This window comes from Thunnus albacares, chromosome 20 (genome assembly GCF_914725855.1).
Source record: "Thunnus albacares chromosome 20, fThuAlb1.1, whole genome shotgun sequence".
Classification (NCBI taxonomy): domain Eukaryota; kingdom Metazoa; phylum Chordata; class Actinopteri; order Scombriformes; family Scombridae; genus Thunnus; species Thunnus albacares.
The window spans coordinates 27,257,666-27,283,096 of NC_058125.1; the positions used below are offsets into that span (position 1 = coordinate 27,257,666).

General features: G+C 39.6%; 2 protein-coding genes across 2 annotated transcripts; both read left to right on the forward strand.

Moving 5' to 3' along the window:
• Positions 1-3,909: 3,909 nt before the first annotated feature.
• Positions 3,910-19,549, forward strand: LOC122971144 (microfibril-associated glycoprotein 4-like). Its single transcript, XM_044337676.1, has 6 exons — positions 3,910-4,094; positions 4,669-4,824; positions 17,036-17,074; positions 17,210-17,306; positions 17,407-17,571; positions 19,073-19,549. The coding sequence occupies exons 1-6, from the start codon at positions 4,089-4,091 to the stop codon at positions 19,324-19,326; spliced, it is 717 nt and encodes a 238-aa protein (XP_044193611.1). The 5' UTR covers positions 3,910-4,088; the 3' UTR covers positions 19,327-19,549.
• LOC122971772 (microfibril-associated glycoprotein 4-like) lies at positions 4,089-6,308 on the forward strand. Its single transcript, XM_044338519.1, has 6 exons — positions 4,089-4,094; positions 4,669-4,824; positions 5,006-5,044; positions 5,412-5,508; positions 5,611-5,778; positions 6,052-6,308. The coding sequence occupies exons 1-6, from the start codon at positions 4,089-4,091 to the stop codon at positions 6,306-6,308; spliced, it is 723 nt and encodes a 240-aa protein (XP_044194454.1).
• Positions 19,550-25,431: the final 5,882 nt, after the last annotated feature.

Genomic DNA, 25,431 nt, shown 5'->3' on the forward strand with positions numbered 1-25,431 from the left:
CATCAATAAAAGTCAGGTGTAGAGTGTGTTTGTGAGCAGCTGCTGGGTGTAAAGTCTTGTGTTAAACAGCTGTTGGTGTAGAGAAATGATTGGACAGGTGGGGAACTTAGTGGAGGATCCAGAGGAACAAATACAGAGCAGCTTACATCAGAAACATCACATGACATTCCTAGAAGTGATGAAAAACCAAATGACAGATGGAATTGACTTGTATTGGAGCTAAAAGCAGCTTGAACTCTGCTGAAATTAACACGTTCCACCACTAGATGTCTCTGTTGTCTGTATTAGTTCCATTTAGTCGTATCCACAGACTGACTGTATATCTGGGGCCTGTTTCAGAAAACTGAAAAGTCTGAGTTTGTTCACTCTGAGATGAAGGAAACTCTGGGTTTTCAGTTTCAGAAAGAGAGTTAACTTAAACTTGGGGTCAGTTACCGCAGTAACCACAGGTTTTCTTCAACAAAACCTGAGTTTCTCTCGGTCTCCTCCCTCCTACAGAGCCAGACACGCCTATTCATTTCCTTATTCATTCAGTCTGTGTCACAGTGTATTCATTAGGAGAGGTTTACTATCTGTCCTGGTTGGATATTAGTTTAGTTATTATTATTATTCACTGAAGTCAAGGGGTTGTTTGTTATTGACCAAAACTAAAGCTTGTTATTATCTAATCAAATCTTTTTAAACTTACATGTCAAAGTTAATAACTTGTGTATCTTTTGAATATAATATACTTTTACATAGATAAATAGATAGATAGACTCAGCATCACAAATACATAAATGGATAACAGCAGACAATTCTCATATAATCACGATACAATACAGAGATACAGTCAATATATCATCACAGAAACATAGTACACACAACCATATACAGTAGGTGCATAGCATAGTGGACAGTGAGCTGTAGCGCCTCCCTGAGGGAAGGAGCTGGAAGAGATGATGAGCAGGATCTGACGGGTCAGCGTTGATCTTCTTTGCTTGCTTTACAGTTCGGTGAGTATGTAGAGATTCAACTGAGGGGAATGGGCTGCCTATGATTTTGGATGCCTCATTGACAATCTGTTGTAGTATTTTCTGTGTTTGACTGTCTGTGCTGCTGTACCAATCTGTAATAGAGGATGTGATGATGGACTCCATCATGGCTGAGTAGAAAAGAATGAGAAGTTGATACTTGATCTGGTATTTTTTAAGCTGTCTAAGGAAGTAAAGTCATTGTTGAGCTTTTGCAATGATGTCCTCAGTGTTAGTTTTCCACTTCAGGTTATTGCTTATGTGTGTTACAAGGAATTTGAAAGAGTCAGTGGTGGTGATGGGGTCTCCATTTGTTTGTATGGGTATTTTTGGATTTGGCATGCATCGGAATTAAATAATGATTTCCTGGGTTTTGGCTGTATTAAGCAGGAAGTCATTGTTTGTGAACCAAGTGACAGCTTCAGCCCCCTTAATGTGATGGTGGGTTTCATCATCGTTGGAGATGAGGCCTACAATAGTTGTGTCATCTGCGTATTAGTTTTCACAGAATTGTCCTTGGATGTAAAGTGGGTGGTGTACAGTGAGAATAACCAGAGAGAGAGAACACAGACCTGAGGAGCTCCAGTGCTGAGAGTAAGAGGGTGTGAGGATAGGTTATTAACCTTCACCTTTTGTGGCCTGTTCCACAGGAAGCTTCTTATCCAGTGACATATGGCCAGGTCAATGTTCATGTCCAAAAGTTTGGTAGAGACTGACTGGGTTGATGGAACTGAAGGCGGAACTGAAGTCCATGAACAGGATGCGTGTGTAGGAGTTTGGTGATTCCAGGCATTGCAGGGCGGGGTGGAGTGCTATGCTTACTGCATCTTCAACAGTCCGGTTGGCTTGCAAAGCAAACTGATGGGTCCATCAGTGGGGAGGTGCAGGATTTCAAGTATGACAGAATGATGCGCTCAAACGCTTTCATGGCCACAGATGTTAGGGCAACTGGTCTGAAGTCATTGAGGCAGGTAATCTTTGAGGACTTTGGCACAGGAGTAAGGGCCTTTACATTTGTACCTTTTAATCTGTGTGTACACATACACACCTGTTGATTTTGACAGTACAACAAAAAATGTCCCTGCCAAAGTTGAAACCAGATCTACACCCTTTGAAGTACAGGATGTGTTTTCAAATGACTGACAGTATTTTATCTGTTGTACAGGTAATGTCACAGACACAAACACTTACATTATTAACTTTAATATTTAAGGAAATAATTAGTTAAAATGTTTATTGTTGAGGCTGCTTGGAGGGATTCCTTGAACATAAATCACTTCAGATTGTTCCTCAAACATTACTTTATGTTGGAAGGATGTTTTCAGACAGAAGTAGTGTTACTAAAAAACATCTTGAAAGATCAGAGACTTCATTATTAATACATTTGCTTCACATAATAATACAATTACTTTGAATATGAGAATTAGAATTTAGGTTTATTTCTAAATATGTTGTTGCCTGCTGATAAATGAGATGTTTGTTGATTTGTGTCTTAAAGGTTTGATTTTGTTTTCGTTGTTTATTTCCTGAATGTGTTTTTTAACATTTGTTGATTTCTGTGGTTGTTACAGTTTGATTTTGTTTTGTTTTGTCTTTTAATTTATAAAAAAGAAACTGTGGATGTTTATTGTTGATCAAAATGTACAAATGTTGGGCCTTTAAGAACCTGTGAGGTTCAGTTCTTCTGAGGTTAATGTTCAGCTCTTGTTCTTCTGTTGGAGCATGAACTGATTCTGCACTGGACTAAACTAGCTAACTGTATATAAAGTAGTTGAAACTAGCTCCACCTCCAGCAGCCACAACAGTAACCTGCTGCTCTAACACTGATGCTTCACTATTAATAATCTAATGATGTCATATATAATAATATATCAGTCAGAGGGACCAAACCACTACTTTTACTGCAATACTTTAACTATATCAAGCTCATAATACTATTTTTGCTTAAGTAGGATTTTTCATGGATGTTTACTTATAGTGGAGTATTTGTCATGATCTGCTCTTCAGTCATTCTTCTGCAGTTATGTGAAGACTGCTTTGAAGAAGGCTGATTCCAGTTGTATCTTTAAAAGACTATCTGGCATGATATTATGTAAGTTGCATTTATCAGTTACTCTGTCTTTGTTTTCATTCCAGTCTGTACTCACCCAGCTTAAGCTCAGTCTTAGTTATTAGGAGGGTTTTTTGGTTTTCTCCTCAGCGCTGATAAGAGAGGTTGTAGTGCTGCTTGTCTATTTGAGTTGTATTCATGTGGTGGTTCTATGCATGTCAGTTTATTACGAAGAGAATTGTGTTGCTGGGTTTTGGGTTTTCCGTTCTGTGTTTCTATCTGTGTTTCATCTAACCTCGATGGTGCTGCCCTGCTCTGTGTTCTCCCTACCTGCACCTCATCTCCTAATTAGTTCAGTTAGTATTAAATTCCAGTTTTCAGTTCAGTCGTTGTTTGGTTGTCTTCTCAGTATGCCTGTTCTTGGGTCACTGTTTTTTATTTTCAATAAATAGTTCTGCTTTTGATCTTGTCCACTTGCATTTCCTGGATAATACACTAATGGTCAGTTACAAGTTTAAAAAGACATTAAATTCATGGTCTGTAATAAGATAAAACTGCTGTGATAAGGTTAAAAAGATCATACAGTCATGAGAAACAATTCATAAGGTGTTTGAAAACTGTTTAAAAACAGTAAAAACTCATCATGTTAAAAAGGGTTAAAAATCCACAGTCTTTCATTGATTTCATTGTTTATTTCATTCTTTATAGTTAAAAGTTAAGTATTAGTATTATCAGTATTATCAGTGATCTGCAAAGTAATCTTAGTCTGCCAGCCTGAGATCTATTGCTTTTGTCTCCACCCACATAACCAGAAAATTCAAGTAGTCTAAGTAAGACGTACAGTAGACCTACTACATGACACTCCTACAGTACTACAGACACGCCTACTACATGGTGAGGCTGGTTAGGTTTAGGCAGACCCACTGAAAGAATCTCTAGGATATAAATACAGCTCAGAAACATCAGAGCATCCAGACTGATTGACATTAAGATTTTCATCAGATCACCTCAGCTGAACTCTGAAGATGAAGGTAAGTTTGTGACTTTATACTGAATAAATATTGATCAGTATTGTCAGTATGTTGAAGGACAGGTTCACAACTTTTCAAGTCTGTGGGGATGAAATCCACAGACAATATGAAGCTTCAGCATCCAAATGAGTCAAATCAAGTAGATATCTTTCAACATTACAGTCTTTTTAGTGCAAAAGTTCCTCTTTTCGTTACTATACTTCCACCGCAGCTCAACAGGGAAACACTGTCCAAGGAAACACAAAGAGGGAATTTGATGCTAAAATGACTGTAAATGTGTCAGATATTCACTTGATATGACTAACTCAGACTGCTGAAGCCTCATGTAAGCTTCACATCAACTTTTAAATGACTGTGTGGACACACTGTGAATTTTGGCCTCAATCACTTACATTGAAAGCACATTTACAGGATCTTTTAATAGCTAGTATGAACAGGAGGAATGATTACAGCAAGGAAAACCTCTTTCACTGTTCATATGGACACCTGACTGCTGTTAAAAGGCACTTGATAAATTGTGAAACCGTCCTTTAACAGCTTCTGTTCTGTGTCTGCTGCTGTGTTTCTGTTGCAGCTGGTTTCAGTGGTTCTCCTCCTGCTGGCTCCAGTGTTGACCTCCTGCTTATCTCTTGTCCTCCCGCTGGACTGCAGTGACATCTATCACCATGACAAAAGCCGACCCAGTGGAGTGTACACCATCTATCCCATCGGACCCACATCTGCTGTCCAGGTACACTTCATCCTCTCTGGGACTCAGTTAGAAGATGTTGGTTCAAAGATGAGTCACCATGTGAAGACAGTTCAGGTTGATTCTACTAAACCAGCAGATATAAGTGGAGGTAGTCATGTTACTGGTTGGATGTAGTTTTAACTAAAGTATCATATTTACTAATGAGTGTGTTTGTGTGTAGGTGTACTGTGACATGGACTCAGTAGGAGGACGGTGGACGGTGAGTTTCTGAACTGAAGTCATCAATTCACAACTGAGTGGTTTTCATTATGAATACTGTTGTACCTTCACAATAAATCATGAGCTGTCAGAGATCCTGTGTGTTTATCAAGTTGAACCCCCCCCCCCCCCCGACTCATAGTATCGGAGCGCCATTGATGATGTATCTTTTTATTCACCACACATGAGCTTAACTCAGAGTGACCATAGTCAGAGTTGATTGAACAAACTGTGATCAGCTGTTCTGGAAGACAAAACTCTGAGTTTCATCTTAGGTTCATCAGCTCAGAGTTCAGGTTCGACTCAGAGTTTGTTAAACCTGCTTTCTGAAACAGGCCCCTTGTATGTTTAACCCTCCCCCTTCCCAGGTGTTCCAGAGGAGGATGGACGGCTCGCTGAACTTCTACAGGCCCTGGGATCAGTACAAGAAGGGCTTTGGTAGCGCTGCTGGAGAGTACTGGCTCGGTGAGAAATGAAACCAAACTAACAGTCATGTGACTTCATGAAACTGTTCATACAAACAAACATTAAACTCTGATGTGACTTCATGTTTGTGTGTGTTTTCAGGCCTTGAGAATGTCTTCCATCTGACTCTTTGGAACAAGGTCGAGCTGCAGGTCGACATGGAGGACTTCAATGGAAACAAAGCGTTTGCTCGTTACTCCTCGTTCTTCATCGACCCAGAGTCCAACGGATACAAACTGCATTTGTGTGGATTCACTGATGGAGGAGCAGGTTAGTTACTATTAGCAGGTAGTAGTTTTTTCTGATGTTTAGTTTCCACATGGAGACACTGAAGATTTCTGTCCTTACATTGGATTATTTGGGTGATTCCTTCAGCTAAAGACAGATTCACACTAGAGGTATTTGTGCAAGTGGTAGCCATAGCAGTAGTACTGTATTAGTAGTGACACTTGTAGTGTTAATTGTTATATAACATTATATAATATGGTGTCATTAGCAGTAGTGTTGTGATCACACACTTGTTGTTTTCTTGCGTTTCTGTAGGAGACTCCCTGAGTTATCAAAATGGACAGAAGTTCATCACTTTGGACAAAGACCAGGACTCCTGCTCCAAAAAAAACTGTGCCAGACTCCACGTGGGGGCATTCTGGTACAATGAATCTCACATTGCAAACCCCAATGGGGTTTATCTCTGGGGGGCTAATAACACTCTGAATCAAGTAGGTATGGAGTGGCAGTCTTGGAAGGGCGCTAACTACTCTCTGAAGACCATCAGCATGAAGATTCGTCCTGTGCAGTAATTCTCCAGAACGAACAAACAGCAGAATATCTGTTGATCTCTTTCTTTCTTTCTCTCTGATCTAGTCTGTAACTTCACATATACTTCAAATAAATATTTCCAGCATCAATAAAAGTCAGGTGTAGAGTGTTTTTGTGAGCAGCTGCTGGGTGTAAAGTCTTGTGTCAAACAGCTGTTGGTGTAGAGAAATGATTGGACAGGTGGGGAACTTAGTGGAGGATCCAGAGGAACAAATACAGAGCAGCTTACATCAGAAACATCACATGACATCACTGAAGTGATGAAGAACCAAATGACAAATGGAGTTGACTTGTATTGGAGCTAAAAGCAGCTTGAACTCTGCTGAAATGAACACGATCCACCACTAGATGTCTCTGTTGTCTGTATTAGTTCCATCTAGTTGTATCCACAGACTGACTGTATATCTGAGCTTTCAGCAGGACACAAACTACACATGAACCCTCACACTGTCACATGATGCTACTGTTTGTTGAGTGTTTGCTTTGGATGTTCTTGGCTGCAGAAGGACAGAACGTCACCGTTTGAGAGGGTTTTGGTTGGTTTTCTCTTCACACTCTGCTGGTTAAGATGTTACCTTCAGTCTGCTAAACACACACTTTAAAGTCAAACTAACTGGTTTCAACAGAGTGTTTGGTGGAGGTTTGACTCTCTGATGTGAATCATTATCTGCTGTATGCTCACAATTACCTCACCTGTTGAGTCAATCGGTGCAGAAATAAGAGGCTGAGGGAGATGAATAACCAGGTTTCTCATGTTCTTTGTAAACAGCCTGAATATGATCAAAACCAGAATACTAATGTGCATGTAAACATACTCAATGTCAGGTGAAAACTCATGTGACCTGTCTGATGTCATGCACGTATGGCAACAGGTTTAAAATCTCTAATTGACCAGGGATCCATAACTATTTCAACTTTGATTTTAAGCATATTAATGAGCAGAAAATAATGGCTTTACAGCTGCTTAAAGGACCGATTCACAACCTTTCAAGTGTGTGTTAAAACAACAGTCAGGAGCCCAAATGAACATTGAAACCTGTTTTTCTTGCTATAATGATTCCTCCTGTTCATACTGACCATTAGAAGATCCCTTCATAATGAACTTACAATGGAAGTGATGGGAGACAAAATAAACAGTTTTCCTTCAAACTGATAATACTTGTGTACTTTTACCGTAGTAGGATTTTTCATACAGGACCTTTACTTGTAATGGAGTTTTCGAAATGCTGCGTTGGTACTTTTACTGAAGAAAAGGATCTGAATAAGTCTTCCACCACTGGCATTAACAGCCCTACAATTTTTTGTCAGACACATAACAAGCTTAGTTGAGAGTCAGTTTCTATCTATTACAACTCGGTGAAAAGCAGATTTTTACTTTTATCCTACTAAAATGCTAGTCAGCTGTTTTGCTAGGTTTACTTGGAAAGAATTCATATTATTATAAGTAATATAAGTTACTGTGACTACTTTGGTGGTGAAAGCTAAAATTTTCAACATGTACTTCCACAGTGGACGTAGTGTATACAGCTCATACAATGGCACTAACAGCAAACTGAAGCTAAAAATGACACTTTGTAGAAACCTGATAAAAACATTCAACAACTCACTTTCTGATTCATAGCAGCTGAGGCTCATGGGTATTGGATTATTTAGAGCCAAAAGCAAATAATTCAAACTGACAGTCAGAGCATTACCCTGTAGTATGGTTACAGTAATCAGAGGACTCCTGTGTTTCTGTGTTGATGATCAGTGAGGAGATCATTAAAAGAAAAATGTGAAGTTTTCCCTCCTACGCTGACAAACTATATGGCAGGCAGGAAGTCTGTGTGTTGTGGTTTTTCTGCTCTGGAGGCAACGCTGGCCATCCTCTTCATCCTCATAATGGCTGTTAGTGTGTCGCTGTGTGTAGTGTGTAGCCCAATCTACAGCGACACCTGGCAGTGATCAATATCGCAAATAGCGGAGGACCTTTTGAGTGTATCTTTATAGCATTTGCATAGATCCCCTCTGTTGCTGAGGCCACAGTTAAATGGACTGCATTTCTATAGTGCTTTTCTAGTCTTCCCACCACTCAAAGTGCTTTTACACTACAAGCCACATTCACTCATTCACACACACAGTCATACACTGATGGCAGAGACTGCCATGCATGGTGCCTGCTCATCAGGAGGAGTTTTCCTAATCATTCTCACACATTCACAAACCGATTGCACAGGCTTCGGGAGCAATTTGGGGTTCAGTATCTTGCCCAAGGATACTTTGATATGTGACAGGAGGAGCCAGGAATTGAACCGCTGATCTTATTGGATGACCACAGCTCCCCTGTTCACCATACAGGACAATCTTTGGACAGTGACCATCCACAGTAAACATGTGGCCCACATAGCTTCAATGCTGGTAAGCCCTGCTGTTTGCAGCACCTCTATATTGATGACATAACCACTTTAATTAATATTGAGGATGGAGTGGACGCAGCAATGGAAACGTTCAAGGAGGCTCAGTTGACGGTGGTATAGGACTCACGACTTAGCGCATTACAGAAGGGTGGTCAGTATGACTGTGTGGTACACGCTGACTTTTGTTTGCTTCTTTAGGTGGCTGTTGGGACAGATGCATTTGTAAAGCCTGCTGTACATGCTGTTTGTCTTGGCTAGTCTGCTGTCCACCTCTTTGTTGATCTTGGTGTGAGAGGGGATGACACCACAGTTGAACTGGTGGACTACTTTCAGCCTGATCTGACCTCATACCTGATGCTAAGCTTAACCCTAAAACAAAATCTTAAACCTCAAAATAAACAGTTAAAGTTGTGTCCCCACAATGTAGGAAGATGTCAGGTTTTGGTCCCAACAAAGTCATGTAAACAGTAACACACACACTCAAGAACATTACATGGGTGACTGACATAAACATTTTCATCAGATCACCTCAGCAGAACTCTGATGATGAAGGTGAGTTTGCGACTTTATACACTTGACTAAATTAATGTTGATCAGTAGTTTCAGTCAGATTCTCTGAAATAGTCTGTGGTGACAAAAGAGTTTCTTACAATTTACTTTTCTATGTTTTCTCTTTATTTTGCTTCACTCTTTTTAAGAACCCACAAAACCCCAAAATACAGTAAGTTGTTTTAACAAAATTGGAGAGTGAATCTTCCACATGAGTTTAGTTTTAGTTTATTTTGTGTCTGCTCTCTTGTGTTTCTGTTGCAGCTGGTTTCAGTGGTTCTCCTCCTGCTGGCCCCAGTGTTGACCTCCTGCTTACCTCTCGGCCTCCTGCTGGACTGCAGTGACATCTATCACCAACCCAGCAGAATGTACACCATCTATCCCATCGGAGCCAATTCTGCTGTCCAGTTATACTTCATCCTCTCTAGAACCCAGATAGTTTCACCCAGTTTTTAGATAGATGGATAAATAGATAAACTTAGCATCACAAATACATGGACAACATCAGACAATCCACATATTATCACGACACAATACAGGGATACAGTCAATATATCATCACAGAAACATAGTACACACAACCATATACAGTAGGTGCATAGCATAGTGGACAGTGAGCTGTAGCGCCTCCCTGAGGGAAGGAGCTGGAAGAGATGATGAGCAGGATTTGAGGGGTCAGCGTTGATCTTCTTTGCTCACTTTACAGTTCGGTGAGTATGTAGAGATTCAACTGAGGGGAATGGGCTGCCTATGATTTTGGATGCCTCATTGACAATCTGTTGTAGTATTTTCTGTGTTTGACTGTCTGTGCTGCTGTACCAATCTGTAATAGAGGATGTGATGATGGACTCCATCATGGCTGAGTAGAAAAGAATGAGAAGTTGATACTTGATCTGGTATTTTTTAAGCTGTCTAAGGAAGTAAAGTCATTGTTGAGCTTTTGCAATGATGTCCTCAGTGTTAGTTTTCCACTTCAGGTTATTGCTGATGTGTGTTACAAGGAATTTGAAAGAGTCAGTGGTGGTGATGGGGTCTCCATTTATTTGTATGGGTATTTTTGGATTTGGCATGCATCGGAATTAAATAATGATTTCCTGGGTTTTGGCTGTATTAAGCAGGAAGTCATTGTTTGTGAACCAAGTGACAGCTTCAGCCCCCTTAATGTGATGGTGGGTTTCATCATCGTTAGAGATGAGGCCTACAATAGTTGTGTCATCTGCGTATTAGTTTTCACAGAACTGTCCTTGGACGTAAAGTGGGTGGTGTACAGTGAGAATAACCAGGGGGGGGGAAACACAATCCTGAGGAGCTCCTGTGCTGAGAGTAAGAGGGTGTGAGGATAGGTTATTAACCTTCACTCTTTGTGGCCTGTTATACAGGAAGCTTCGAATCCAGTGACATGTGGCCAGGTCAATGTTCATGTCCAAAAGTTTGGTAGAGACTGACTGGGTTGATGGAATTGAAGGCGGAACTGAAGTCTATGAACAGGATGCGTGTGTAGGTGTTTGGTGATTCCAGGCGTTGCAGGGCGGGGTGGAGTGCTATGCTTACTGCATCTTCAACAGTCCGGTTGGCTTGCAAAGCAAACTGATGGGTCCATCAGTTGGGAGGTGCAGGATTTCAAGTATGACAGAATGATGCGCTCAAACGCTTTCATGGCCACAGATGTTAGGGCAACTGGTCTGAAGTCATTGAGGCAGGTAATCTTTGAGGACTTTGGCACAGGAGTAAGGGACTGTACATTTGTACTTTTTAATTTGTGTGTGCACATACACACCTGTTGATTTTGACAGTACAACAAAAAATGTCCCTGCTAAAGTTGAAGTTAAAACCAGACCTACACCCTTTGAATTACAAGATTTGTTTTCTTTGTGTGTTTGTGATGAGTGATTTCACAGGCTTAAACACTTGTATTATTAACTTCAATATTTAAGGAAATAATTAGTTAAAATGCTTACTGTACTGTAATAGAGGATGTTATGATGGACTCTGTGATGGCTGAGTAGAAGATAATGAGAAGTTTATGATTCATCTGGTATTTTTTAAGCTGTTTAAAGAAGTAAAGTCATTGTTGAACTTTTGCAAAGATGTGCTCAGTGTTAGTTTCCCACTTCAGGTTATTGCTGATGTGCCTTACAAGGAATTTGAAAGTCAGTGGTGGTGATGGGGTCTTTATTTATTTGTATGGGTATTTTTGGATTTGGTATGTATCGGAACTCAATAATGATTTCCTGGATTTTGGCTGTATTAAGCAGGAAGTCATTGTTTGTGAACCAAGTGACAGCTTCAGCCCCCTTAATGTGATGGTGGGTTTCATCATTGTCAGAGATGAGGCCTACAACGGTTGTGTCATCTGCGTATTTGTTTTCACAGAAATGTCCTTGGATGTAAAGTGGGTGGTGTACCAACATAGTGTCACGGCAATTTGTGAAATACTCACAAAATTTAATCTATGTATTCTTCAGTATAACATTATGTATTACTGCAGACTGGTGGTTACAATCAGGAACAAAATACTGTACTGTATATTGAAATGTAAGGAAAAATAATGCCTGTATGTATAATAAACTCGATCAGCCATAAACTGTACAGTAAATAGAATTTGAAGCTTTGCAATTGGCTGATTCCTTTAGGCAATGACATTTGGGGCTCTTAGATGACTCAAGCTTTATCATGTAACCTACACAGTCCCCTAGACTTTTCCAACAAATCAGAATTATTTCAATGCAATTGTTAGTTGTTTGTAGTGATGAACTGATAAACTGGGAGAGTTTCATGCCTGCACAACTGTTGGAAATGCTTAGACAGGCCGTTATGAAACAGTTGCTTTTGGAAAATGAATGGGATTACTTTTTCTTGAATTAATTCAATTCAATTCATTTTTATATAGTGCCAAATCATAACAGAATTTATCTCAGGGCACTTTTCACATGGAGCAGGTCAAGATCGTACTCTTTAATTTAGAGACCCAACAATTTCCCCATGAGCAGCACTTGGTGACAGCAGCAAGGAAAAACTCACCTTTAAAGGGAAGAAACCTCAAGCAGAACCGGAATCTAGGTGGACACCATCTGCCTTGACTGGTTGGGTTGAGAGAGAAAGAGGGAGGGGGAGAGAGAGAGCATAATAACAACAATAATAACAATAACAACCATAAAAATAATAGAGATATGACTTTTAATAATAGCAGGAGTGGGTGTCAAGGCAGGACACTCATGGGACCATGCCACCACAGTGTCCCTGCAGCCATGGCCTTCACCGTCAAGAACCTGGTTTCTGGATTTTACAGGAAGCCAATGCAGGGGTCCATGTCCCCTGTCCTGTGAGATGAGAAAACACAAAAACTCCAGGGAAGAAGTCAAGTTAGCAATATTCATTAACGGTACATGAATGCATACAGATGGAGAGGAGGAGGAGGAGAGAGGAGCTCAGTGCATCATGGGAAGTCCTCCGGCAGTCAAGGCCTATAGCAGCATAACTAAGGGCTGATCCAAGGCGAGTCTGGCCGGCCATAACTATAACTTAATCAAAAAGGAAAGTTTTAAGCCTACTCTTAAATGTAGAGAGGGTGTCTGCACCCCGGACCGAATCTGGAAGATGGTTCCACAGGAGAAGAGCCTGATAGCTGAAGGCTCTGCCTCCCATTCTACTTTTGGAGACTCTATGAACCACAAGTAAGCCTGCACTCTGGGAGCACAGTGTTCTAGTGGGATAATAGGGTACTCTGTAGCCGCTATTGTACAAAACTGACAAGAAACCTGATTTCTCAGCCTCTGATCTCCTGAGTCCTGACTGACAGAAAAAAATGTGCTGCAAGCACGAAACTTGCTTTCAATTGAAATACATTAGTTTGAAAATCATGCTGACTGTCATGTACATGAATAGAGAGATTAAGTTTGATGACCCTTTCACGAATTGCTGTGAGACTGTGCTGAGGTTAAGAGGATGTGAGGTTAGGTTATTAACCTTCACTCTCTGCTGCCTGTTCCACAGGAGGCTTCAAATCCAGTGGCATATGGCATCAATGTTCATGTCCCAAAGTTTGGTAAAGAGTTTGAGTAGGTTGATGGAATTGAAGGCGGAACTGAAGTCTATGAACAGGATGTGTGTGTAGGTGTTTGGTGATTCCAGGCATTGCAGGGCGGGGTGGAGTGCTATGCTTACTGCATCTTCAACAGACCGGATGGCTTGCAAAGCAAACTGATGGGTCCATCAGTGGGGAGGTGCAAGATCTCAAGTATGACAGAATGATGCGCTCAAATGCTTTCATGGCCACAGATGTTAGTTTTACATTTCAGGTTATTGCTGATATGTGTTACAAGGAATTTGAAAGAGTCAGTGGTAGTGATGGGTTCTCCATTTATTTTTATGGGTAATTTTGGGATTTGGCATGCATCGGAACTCAATAATGTTTTCCTGGGTTTTGGCTGTATTAAGCAGGAGGTCATTTTTTGTGCACCAAGTGACAGCTTTGGCCCCCTTAATGTGATGGTGGGTTTCATCATTGTCGGAGATGAGGCCTACAACGGTTGTTACATCTATTTGTTTTCACAGAAATGTCCTTGGATGTAAAGTGGGTGGTGTACAGTGAGAATAACCAGGGGGAGAGAACACAGACCTGAGGAGCTCCTGTGCTGAGGGTGAGAGGATGTGAGGTTAGGTTATTAACCTTCACTCTCTGTGGCCTGTTATACAGGAAGCTCCCAGTCCAGTAACATATGGCCAGGTCAATGTTCATGTTCAAAAGTTTGGTAAAGAGTTCGAGTAGGTTGATGGAATTGAAGGCGGAACTGAAGTCTATGAACAGGATGTGTATGTAGGTGTTTGGTGACTCGAGGCGTTGCAGGGCGGGGTGGAGTGCTATGCTTACTGCATCTTCAACAGACCGGTTGGCTTGCAAAGCAAACTGATGGGTCCATCAGTGGGGAGGTGCAGGATCTCAAGTATGACAGAATGATGCACTCAAATGCTTTCATGGCCACAGATGATGTTGTTTTCTTGTGTTTCTGTAGGAGACTCCCTGAGTTCTCCAGAAATTCTCCACCTTCGACAAAGACCAGGACTCCTCCACAAACATGAACTGTGCCAGACTCTACCTGGTGGCGTTCTGGTACAAGGACTGTCACTATGCAAACCCCAGCAAGGTTTATCACTGGGGGGCTGATGACACTATACATGGTGTAGGAGTGGTGTGGTCCCACTGGAAGGGCTTTAACTACTCCTTGAAGACCATCAGCATGGATCTGAGTACTTTCATGGCTACAGATGTTAGGGCAACTGGTCTGAAGTCAATGAGGCAGGTAATCTTTGAGGACTTTGGCACAGGAGTAAGGGACTTTACATTTGTACTTTTTCATTTGTGTGTACACATACACACCTGTTGATTTTGACAGTACAAAAACAAAAAATGTCCCTGCCAAATATGATACCAGACTTACACCCTTTGAAGTACAAGATGTGTTTTCAAATGACGCTGATGGAATTTTATCTGTTGTGCAGGTGATGTCACAGACACAAACACTTATATTATTAACTTTAATATTTAAGGAAATAATTAGTTAAAATGTTTATTGTTGAGGCTGCTTGGGTGGATTCCTTGAACATAAATCACTTCAGATTGTTCCTCAAACTTAATGTTGGAAGGATTTTTTCAGATAGAAGTAGTGTTACTAAAAAACATCTTGAAAGATCAGAGACTTCATTATTGATACATTTGCTTCACATAATAATATCATTACTTTGAATATGAGAATTAGAATTTAGGTTTATTTCTAAATATGTTGTTGCCTGTTGATAAATGAGATGTTTGTTGATTTGTGTCTTTAAAGGTTTGATTTTGTTTTCGCAGTTTGTTTCCTGAATGTGTTTTTTAGTATTTGTTCATTTCTGTGGTTGTTGCAGTTTGATTTTGTTTTGCTTACTTTTACTGTAGTAGAATTTTTCATGCAGGACTTTTACTTTTGATGGAGTATTTTTACATTGTTGTATTTGTACTTTTACTTAAGTAAAGGATCAGAATACTTCTTCAAGAACTGTCTATGCATTTACACATAGAGCAGAAAGCATGAAAAATTACTTATTCCTTTATCATTGAAGGATAAGTGCGGTCTATATTCTTTTTCTTCTTAACAAATCCAATGTGCATGTTGATGTTCTGTTGGCTCTGCTAATGTTGTTTGTTTACAAGGAGCAAATCCAGATTTATACATTAAAGTCCATGCAAAGTTAAACTTAATCGGACCAAAACAACAACTACTCCTGTGAAGTTAAAAGTATGATACACTAATGGTCAGATACAAGTTTAAAAAGACAGTAAAGTCATGGATCTGTAATAAGATAAAACTGCTGTGATAAGGTTAAAAAGATCATACAGTCATAAGAAACAATTCATAAGGTGTTTGAAAACTGTTTAAAAACAGTAAAAACTCATCATGTTAAAAAGGGTTCAAATGCAACAAAGTCTTTCATTCATTTCATTATTTATTTCATTCTTTATAGTTAAAAGTTAAGTTATATTAGTATTATCAGTGATCTGCAAAGTAGTCTTAGTCTGCCAGCCTGAGATCTATTGCTTTTGTCTCCACCCACATAACCAGAAAAATCAAGTAGTCTAAGTAAGACGTACAATAGACCTACTACTACTGACACTCCTACAGTACTACAGACACGCCTACTACATGGTGAGGCTGGTTAGGTTTAGGCAGACCCACTGAAAGAATCTCTAGGATATAAATACAGCTCAGAAACATCAGAGCATCCAGACTGATTGACATTAAGATTTTCATCAGATCACCTCAGTTGAACTCTGAAGATGAAGGTAAGTTTGTGACTTTATACTGAATAAATATTGATCAGTATTGTCAGTATGTTAAAGGACGGGTTCACAACTTTTCAAGTCTGTGGGGATGAAATCCACAGTCCTCCTTCTGTACAAAAATGTATTTAAAAGTTTATCTGAAGCTAATGTGAAGCTACAGCATCCAAATGCGTCAAATCAAGCAGATATCTTTCAACGTTAGTCTTTTTAGTGCCAAAGTTCCTCTTTTTGTTACTATACTTCCACCTGCAGCTCAACAGGGAAACACTGTCCAAGGAAACACAAAGAGGGAATTTGATGCTAAAATGACTGTAAATGTGTCAGATATTCACTTGATATGACTAACTCAGACTGCTGAAGCTGAATATAAGCTTCACATCAACTTTTAAATGATTGTGTGGACACACTGTGAATTTTGGCCTCCATCACTTCCATTGAAAGCACATTTGAAGGATCTTTTAATAGCTAGTATGAACAGGAGGAATGATTACAGCGAGGAAAACCTCTTTCATTGTTCATATGGACACCTGACTGTTGTTTAAAGACACTTGATAAATTGTGAAATCATCCTTTAACAGTTTCTGTTCTGTGTCTGCTGCTGTGTTTCTGTTGCAGCTGGTTTCAGTGGTTCTCCTCCTGCTGGCTCCGGTGTTGACCTCCTGCCTCTTTTCCCCGTTGGACTGCAGTGACATCTATCACAATAGCAACAACAAATCCAGTGGAGTTTACACCATCTTTCCCATCGGACCCACATCTGCTGTCCAGGTACACTTCATCCTCTCTGGGACTCAGTAAGAAGATGTTTGTTCAAAGATGATTCACCATGTGAAGACAGTTCAGGTTGATTCTACTAAACCAGCAGATATAAGTGGAGGTAGTCATGTTACTGGTTGGATGTAGTTTTAGCTAAAGGAATATATTTACTAATGAGTGTGTTTGTGTGTAGGTGTACTGTGACATGGACTCAGACGGAGGACGGTGGACGGTGAGTTTTTGAACTGAAGTCATCAAGTCACAGCTGAGTGGTTTTCATTATGAACACTTCCTGTTGGAACTTCACAACAAATCATGAGCTGTCAGAGATCTTGTGTGTTTATCGAGTTAACCCCCCCTCCCTCAGGTGTTCCAGAGGAGGATGGACGGCTCGGTGAACTTCTACAGGTCCTGGGATCAGTACAAGAAGGGCTTTGGTAGCGCTGCTGGAGAGTACTGGCTCGGTGAGAAATTAAACCAAACTAACAGTCATGTGACTTCATGAAACTGTTCATAAAAACAAACATTAAACTCTGATGTGACTTCATGTTTGTGTGTTTTCAGGCCTTGAGAATCTCTTCTATCTGACTCAGAACAAGTCCGAGCTGCTGGTCGACATGGAGGACTTCAATGGAAACAAAGTGTTTGCTCGTTACTCCTCGTTCTCCATTGAATCAGAGTCCAACGGATACAAACTGCATGTGTCTGGATTCACTGATGGAGGAGCAGGTCAGTTACTGTTAGCAGGTAGTAGTTTTGTTTTTCTGATGTTTAATTTCCACATGGAGACACTGAAGATTTCTGTCTTTATATTGGATTATTTGGGTGATTCCTTCAGCTAAAGACAGATTCACAAAGATTTTCAAGTCAGTAACAACAAATCTGTGGTCTGCTCATGTTTTATTAATTACATGGAAGCTTTGGTTTTTCTAAACACATTTAAAGGTAAACTATGTAAATGAGGCCCAGCAGGTTTCAGGTGTTTATATCCATTCAACTTTTTGCAGTTCTTGTCTTTATGTTACAGTAGCCAACAAGGTCTCACAGCAGTTTGTGAAATAGTCATGAAATTGAATCTATCGATTCATGAACATGGAAACAATTTTTCCATTTTTCTTTGTGACAGTCAGCAAGACGTTCAAACTAATGTATTTCAATTGGCGGTAGGTTTCATACCTGCACCATATTTTTTTCACTTGGGACTCAGGAGCACAGAAACTGTATTGTTTTTTGTCATTTGTTATTCACTTTTTTTCAACTATAACGGCTACATTGCTCAACATTTAATCACAAGATTTTATCCTTGTTTTTGTTTCTTTATTTTAATGTTACCAGTCTGGTGGGTGGACTGGAGAGGACACGCTGCATATGAATGTTTTACTCAATGTCAGTTTTGATATGTGTAACATTTCTCAACACAAAAACACAAAAGTGTCATTGATATCTCAACAATATGATGGGTTATGGCCATCTGTTTTAATTATTTTACCTTTGATTCTGAGAAATCAAGTTTCTTGTCAGTTTTGTATGATAGCGGCTACATTAGCCTACCCATGATCCTCAGCAACCATTACTCTTGTGAAGACGCCAGCCGTGACGTAACCTATATTCAATATAACATTATATATTACTGCAGATTGGTGGTTATAATCAGGAACAAAATACTGTACTGTATATTTAAATGTAAAGAAAATAATGTGTGTATGTATAATAAAATCGATTGGCCATAAACTGTACAGGAAACAGAATCTGAAGCTTTGACTGATTTCTTGAGGCAATGCAGTTTGGGACTCTTAGTTGACTGAAGCTTTACCATGTAGCCTACACAGTCCCCCAGACTTTTTATTTCAACGCAGCTGTTATTTGTTTGCAGTGATGAAATGATCAACTGGGAGAGTTTCATGCCCATTAACTGTTGGAAATGCTTAAACAGGCCACCATGAAACAGTTCATTTAGGAAAATGTATGACCATTATTAATATAACTCTTTGTTGTAAAAAAAAAAAAAAAAAGCAGCTCAACCCGAGCTGCCCAAAATAACCCCTCTCATTTTGTAGGACTACTATTAAACTTATAATTATTATTATTATTATTATTATTATTATTACTAGAAGTATTTGTATAAAGTAGTGACATTTGTAGTGTTAATAGTTATATAACATAATATAATGTGGTGTCATTAGCAGTAGTGTTGTGATCACACACTTGTTGTTTTCTTGTGTTTCTGTAGGAGACGGCCTGCGTGTTCACAACGGACAGAAGTTCTCCACCTTTGACAACGACCAGGACTCCAGCAGCAACAACTGTGCCAAACTCTACCTGGGGGCGTTCTGGTACAAAAACTGTCACGCAGCAAACCCCAACGGGGTTTATCGCTGGGGGGAAGATGAGACTATCTATGCCATTGGAGTGGTGTGGAAGAACTGGAAGGACTTTAACTACTCCCTGAAGGCCATCAGCATGAAGATTCGTCCTGTGCAGTAATTCTCCAGAACGAACAAACAGCAGAATATCTGTTGATCTCTTTCTTTCTTTCTCTCTGATCTAGTCTGTAACTTCACATATACTTCAAATAAATATTTCCAGCATCAATAAAAGTCAGGTGTAGAGTGTGTTTGTGAGCAGCTGCTGGGTGTAAAGTCTTGTGTCAAACAGCTGTTGGTGTAGAGAAATGATTGGACAGGTGGGGAACTTAGTGGAGGATCCAGAGGAACAAATACAGAGCAGCTTACATCAGAAACATCACATGACATCACTGAAGTGATGAAGAACCAAATGACAGATGGAATTGACTAAAAGCAGCTTGAACTCTGCTGAAATGAACACGTTCCACCACTAGATGTCTCTGTTGTCTGTATTAGTTCCATCTAGTTGTATCCACAGACTGACTGTATATCTGAGCTTTCAGCAGGACACAAACTACACATGAACCCTCACACTGTCACATGATGCTACTGTTTGTTGAGTGTTTGCTTTGGATGTTCTTGGCTGCAGAAGGAGAGAACGTCACTGTTTGAGAAGGTTTTGGTTGGTTTTCTCTTCACACTCTGCTGGTTAAGATGTTACCTTCAGTCTGCTAAACACACACTTTAAAGTCAAACTAACTGGTTTGGTGGAGGTTTGACTCTCTGATGTGAATCATTATCTGCTGTACGCACACAATTACCTCACCTGTTGAGTCAATCGGTGCAGAAATAAGAGGCTGAGGGAGATGAATAACGTTGTTCTTTGTAAACAGCCTGAATATGATCAAAACCAGAATACTAATGTGCATGTAAACATACTCAATGTCAGGTGAAAACACATGTGACCTGTCTGATGTCATGCACGTATGGCAACAGGTTTAAAATCTCTAATTGACCAGGGATCCATAACTATTTCAACTTTGATTTTAAGGACATTTATGAGCAGCAAATAATAGCTTTACAGCTGCTTAAAGGACAGGTTCACAACCTATCAAGTGTGTGTTAAAACAACAGTCAGGAGCCCAAATGAACATTGAAACATGTTTTTCTTACTGTAATCATTCCTCCTGTTCATACTGACCATTAGAAGATCCCTTCATAATGACCTTACAATGGAAGTGATGGGAGACAAAATCCACAGTCCTCCTTCTGTGCAAAAATGTATTTCAAAGTTTATCTGAAGCTAATATGAAGCTTCAATGTCCAAATGAATCAAATCAAGTAGATATCTTTCAACGTTACAGTCTTTTTAGTGCCAAAGTCCCTCTTTTTGTTACTATACTTCCACCGCAAGTCTGTGTTGTGGTTTTTCTGCTCTGGCGGCGACGTCGGCCATCCTCTTCATCCTCATGATGGCTGTGAGTGTGTCGCTGATCACACTGATGGTTACCTGGAAAGAAGACACAGGTGCGAACACATCTACGCATTTACACATAGAACTGAAAACATAGAAACTTGAATATTTCTTCATCATTTAAGGATAAGTCTGGTCCATATTTTTCGTCTTGTGGACAAATCCCATGTGCATGTTGACGTATTGTTGGCTCTGCTAATGTGGTTTGTTAACAAGGAGAAAAATCTAGAACGTAAAATCCACAGAAAGTTAAGCTTTAATAGTTTCAAATCTCTGCAGGTTGATTTTTCATAGAAATTAACTGAAAATAATGGCTGCCTGACAGGAAGAATAACAATATGAATACTGAACGATGATTTAGAAAGTGGTGATTTAGATAACAAGATGATTGATGATTTGTAACGAGCTACAACATGAAAGAGCAGCAGTATAGTACTTTAAAACTGACAAGTACCATGTTTCTGTTGTCCTGTCAGGTCCGGAGTCGACCCTTCCTCCCAGTCCAGAGCCGATTTATATCCAAGTCATTGTATTTGTCCGTTCCTTTATATCAGGGATGGCGATAACTATACTCAGAGTTCATGACTTTCAGATATAAGACTTATTAATTTTATTTAATTAGTTTTCCTCCTAATTAACTAATTATTCATTAATTAATCAATGGACATGGTGCCCCTTATCATTCTATGAGTGCTTAATACTAATGTCCAAGTGTAGTGTTATTCCTACAAAAGTAAAATCCAAACATCCTAAATAAACAGGTCCAACAATCCACAGTCACCCATCTAATAATGAACACAGAGGTAGAATAATAAAAAGTCACTTATTAAATGAGAAAAGTCCAAAAAGAACCTCCTCACAAATGAAATTCAGCTGCATCTTTTTTTTTCTATGTTCAGCTTTCACCAGCAGATGTCACAATTTCATTATTTAACGAGGGTCTTCCTCATGTGTTGCTCATGTCCTGCACCGGCCTGTCAATCAAACCTGCCTTCAAAGTCCCTCCCTGTTCTTCTTAATATACCCACAGTCCCTGCAAGGTGACGGTCACGTGACCCACGAACAGCCTGAAGACGTCAGCAGGATTTTACATTTATATGCTTTGAATTTTCATTATTAGATGATGAACACATGAATTATTGGTTTGTTATTAGAAGTTAAAGAGATAAAACTCATTACAGCAAGTATCAGAACTTTTACTGAACACATTTCACTACATTTTACTGACCATGTTGACTTTTACTGCAGTTTTCAAAGCTGCTGTTTGACTTGAACTCAGTATTTTTACATTACAGCAGAGTCTTACCTGAGCTCCACAGCAGCAGCAACAGCATCAGCAGGTGATCCATGTCCAGGTAGACGTCCGTCTCCGTCTCTGTGTCGTCTTTCTCTGCTCGTCTGTTGGACTCATCGTGTCTTTGTCTCTGATATTAATCAGATGTGGTGTTTCCTTTGAATCCTTTATCTCCTCATCAGCTTCATGTGCTTTCTGACAGGACGCTGCTGGCAGAAACGGCTCTGAGCTGCTTCATCATGTGACTGACAGCTAAAGTAAATGAAGGGCATTTATCCAACGCACCTCTCATTCATACACACTCCAGCCTGTTATTTGCACTGGGGATGGGGGGGGCTTCCATTTAGAAAGGTTGGACCAACCAACTAAAATTTGATGCTCACATTTGGTTTGGATCGCCATGACAACACACAACCAATCATGACAGTTCATTTAGACCGTAAGAATCAGAGCTATTGATATGTTGATTGACAGTGAGATGGACCAATCGGTGGGTGTAGCAGCCTCACTTGAACAGCCGGCAGTGAAAGGGTTAATGTGAATCAAATGAAGTGACAGGAAAGAGTAAGATGCAAGCTAGATTAGCAAGAATTTCTACTGTAGAAAAAATATTTAACAGTAAAATATTAAATAATTTTAATTTGCCTTAAGATAATACTGGAAAATGTGACGTTGAGTGGAAGAGATAATGTTTTACATTTGTGATAAACAATTTTCATTCAGCAGTAGCTCAGACTGTTGCTTGAATGTACTTCAGTTTGAACAGTCAGCTGTTATATGTTATATTTAATATTATTAGTAGATGGCTGGTAATAAACGTAGTCGTTCATTTAATATGCAGTATGCAGTAAGTGCTGATTGAGTGTGTAGTCGGCAGTATGTTAGTATGTGATTTTGAACACAGCTGTTCTCTCTGTCTCCTTTTACAGAGATTCATGTCTTCATTCATTCAGTTTGTATCAAAGCTCATTCATTAGTGAAGGTTTACTGTCTGTCAGAATCTAAATCCTGGTTGGATATTAGTTTGTTACTCAGGACTTTCTAAAGTTACCACCTTTATACACATCAGTCATTTCTTTGAACGGCATTTTTTTCTCTCACAGTTAAATATTACACAGTGTGAATTCATCCTCAGCTCAGAATTAAACCTCTGTGTCCTTCTGTTATAACTCTGAGACTCTGTCAGTTTGTTAGAGCAGCTCCTGACCTGAAATCTTTATTGCACATAATGTGTAATCTCAGTTTAAATTTAAACAATCAGTATGAAGCTTTAGACACAGAGGATCAATGAATAATTATCTCTATCACTCATGATGTGATTGGTCCACTGATGGAACATCATTCTTTAATAATATTTGAATATTAATATTAATATTAATATTTGAAAATTATATGTTATATGAAATTATATGTTATTATTTCTGAGTGAGCAGGATCGTGGTGCAGCTGCAGAATGTAGTTTGAAAGTGAGTTTTTTAAATAAGGAGCAAAGTCTGAACGTGTTTCAACAGCACATGTTACACATTTGTTGAAGCAGCTGAAATAAAATCACTGAATGATGTTGAGTCGAGATACAAATAGACGTCTAAACATTTAAAATTTATTGTATTTTAAACTTTATGCCTTTTCAAGTGCAAATCAGCAAACACATTATTACTGATCAGACTGTGAGCTACAGTCATGTCTCTGTGTCTTTGATCTATACATGTTTTAAATCTTTTACTATATTTTTCATCTTCAGTTGCTGCTTCCTGTGTTTTGTCTGTCAGATTAAAGTTGAACAAATACAACAAACAAACAAAATGTAAGTCTGATAAATGAATTAATGGACGACACTGAGTAAAACTTTATTGACACTTTTCCCACTCTGACTCAGGCTCTTTTTTTAAAGATAAATGTGCATCGTAGATCATGCACTTTTATCTTTGTGCCAGCTGAGGGCGCCAAAGTATTATCCATCATGACCTTTACAGACATGCAATCTGTAATATTGCAGCTTCTTCCATCTGTGCGTCTGAGCAGGACACAGTATAAATACAGAATGCAGGTTTTTATTTATGTTTGTTAAACAGGTAACAGGCTGCAGAGAGGAAACAGCTGCTCTAGCGGTGATAACTGTGAACCTTTATTAGTATTAGCACAGTGCACATGTGTGCACAAACTCCATCAGAAGTTTCTACAGCTGTTAAAGCCGACTGACAGCTGATCCAGCTGTGATCAGCTGTCGCCGTCATCAGAAACGGACGTCGCTTCACGTGACGCTTCAGAGGAGAGGACGTCTCATGTCTCTTAAAACAAATTTCCTCGTTTCCTCTCTCCTCGCTTGGTTTCCTTGTGTCTCTCCTGCATCCACGGTGGGAGGGACTAAGACGCAAGGAAAAGACGCCAGTGAGGGAAACATGGATGAAATTTAAGAGACTTGGGATGCAGCCACTGTGTTCCTCATGCTCAGCCAGGGCTGCTGCTAACCATTTGGAGGCCCTAAACATAATTGGTCATGGGGGCTCAGTTTTCTCTTCTTCTGTTTTTCAGCTTTTTTCAGAGATTCATGTTGTCTCTTACTTGCCATTATGCCTCATTCATGGGCGGAGCTAGACTCTCAGCACAGAGGGGGTGAAGCATTCTCAAAGAGCCTTTCTAAAACACTCATTTTAAAATTCACAACTGTAAAATAGCTGATATATCTTATTCATAATCACAAATTGTTATTAAGCCATGCAAGCATATGTCTCAGGAAACATACAGTGAAGCCACTTTGAGACAAACTTGCTCTGAAGAACAAAAAAGAAAACAGGTTGCCAGCCGCGTTCAAATGTTTCAGCACTGAGGACAGCATGTGGTGCTCTACATACACCGACTGACCAACAGTTCAGCACCACCACCAATAGATAGAGACAAGCCAGGTGCTCTGTCTCTGCACCATGACTTTCTAACACGGGAATATCAAACATAAAATAGACACAGTGATCTACAACACTACAAGGTCTATTCAAATACAAAGAGGACAGTCTACAACACCACGGGCAGTGACACAGACAGGTGCTGAGATGCAGTAAACATGGAGTTAAACATATTAATCTAACATTATGACTGATTTCTTCATAACTTTTAAGTTAATAAAGACTAATTATGGATGTTTCACCCACCAGTTGTTGTCCCTGCTTAGACTGCTGTAGTTTAATGTATCGTTAGTCCATTTGTGTATTTCTCCATCCTCCATGGAGCAAAATAATCTGAACAGTTTAACAGACTTTGTACATTTCATGGTCCCTTTTTAAAACTTCATCCTCCTCTCCTTCATGATGGCAAACCTGCCAACCACTTAGTCCTTATTAGTGTTTATGTCCCGCTCAACACACAGCAAAGTGAGGTTGGATAGTTTGGCCTCATCCACACACGAATGCAAACAGCTCTTAATGAGCCTCAGAAGGCTGAAACTTTGTCTGGCAAGTTTCATTCACCATGAACATAAAAAG

Bases quoted from the DNA above. Each gene is read 5' to 3' on its own strand.
- LOC122971144 (XM_044337676.1), top strand. The intron at 17,075-17,209 runs GTGAGTTTTTGA...CCCCTCCCTCAG, and splicing joins CAGACGGAGGACGGTGGACG to GTGTTCCAGAGGAGGATGGA. The intron at 17,307-17,406 runs GTGAGAAATTAA...GTGTGTTTTCAG, and splicing joins TGCTGGAGAGTACTGGCTCG to GCCTTGAGAATCTCTTCTAT.
- LOC122971772 (XM_044338519.1), top strand. The intron at 4,825-5,005 runs GTACACTTCATC...GTTTGTGTGTAG, and splicing joins GACCCACATCTGCTGTCCAG to GTGTACTGTGACATGGACTC. The intron at 5,509-5,610 runs GTGAGAAATGAA...GTGTGTTTTCAG, and splicing joins TGCTGGAGAGTACTGGCTCG to GCCTTGAGAATGTCTTCCAT.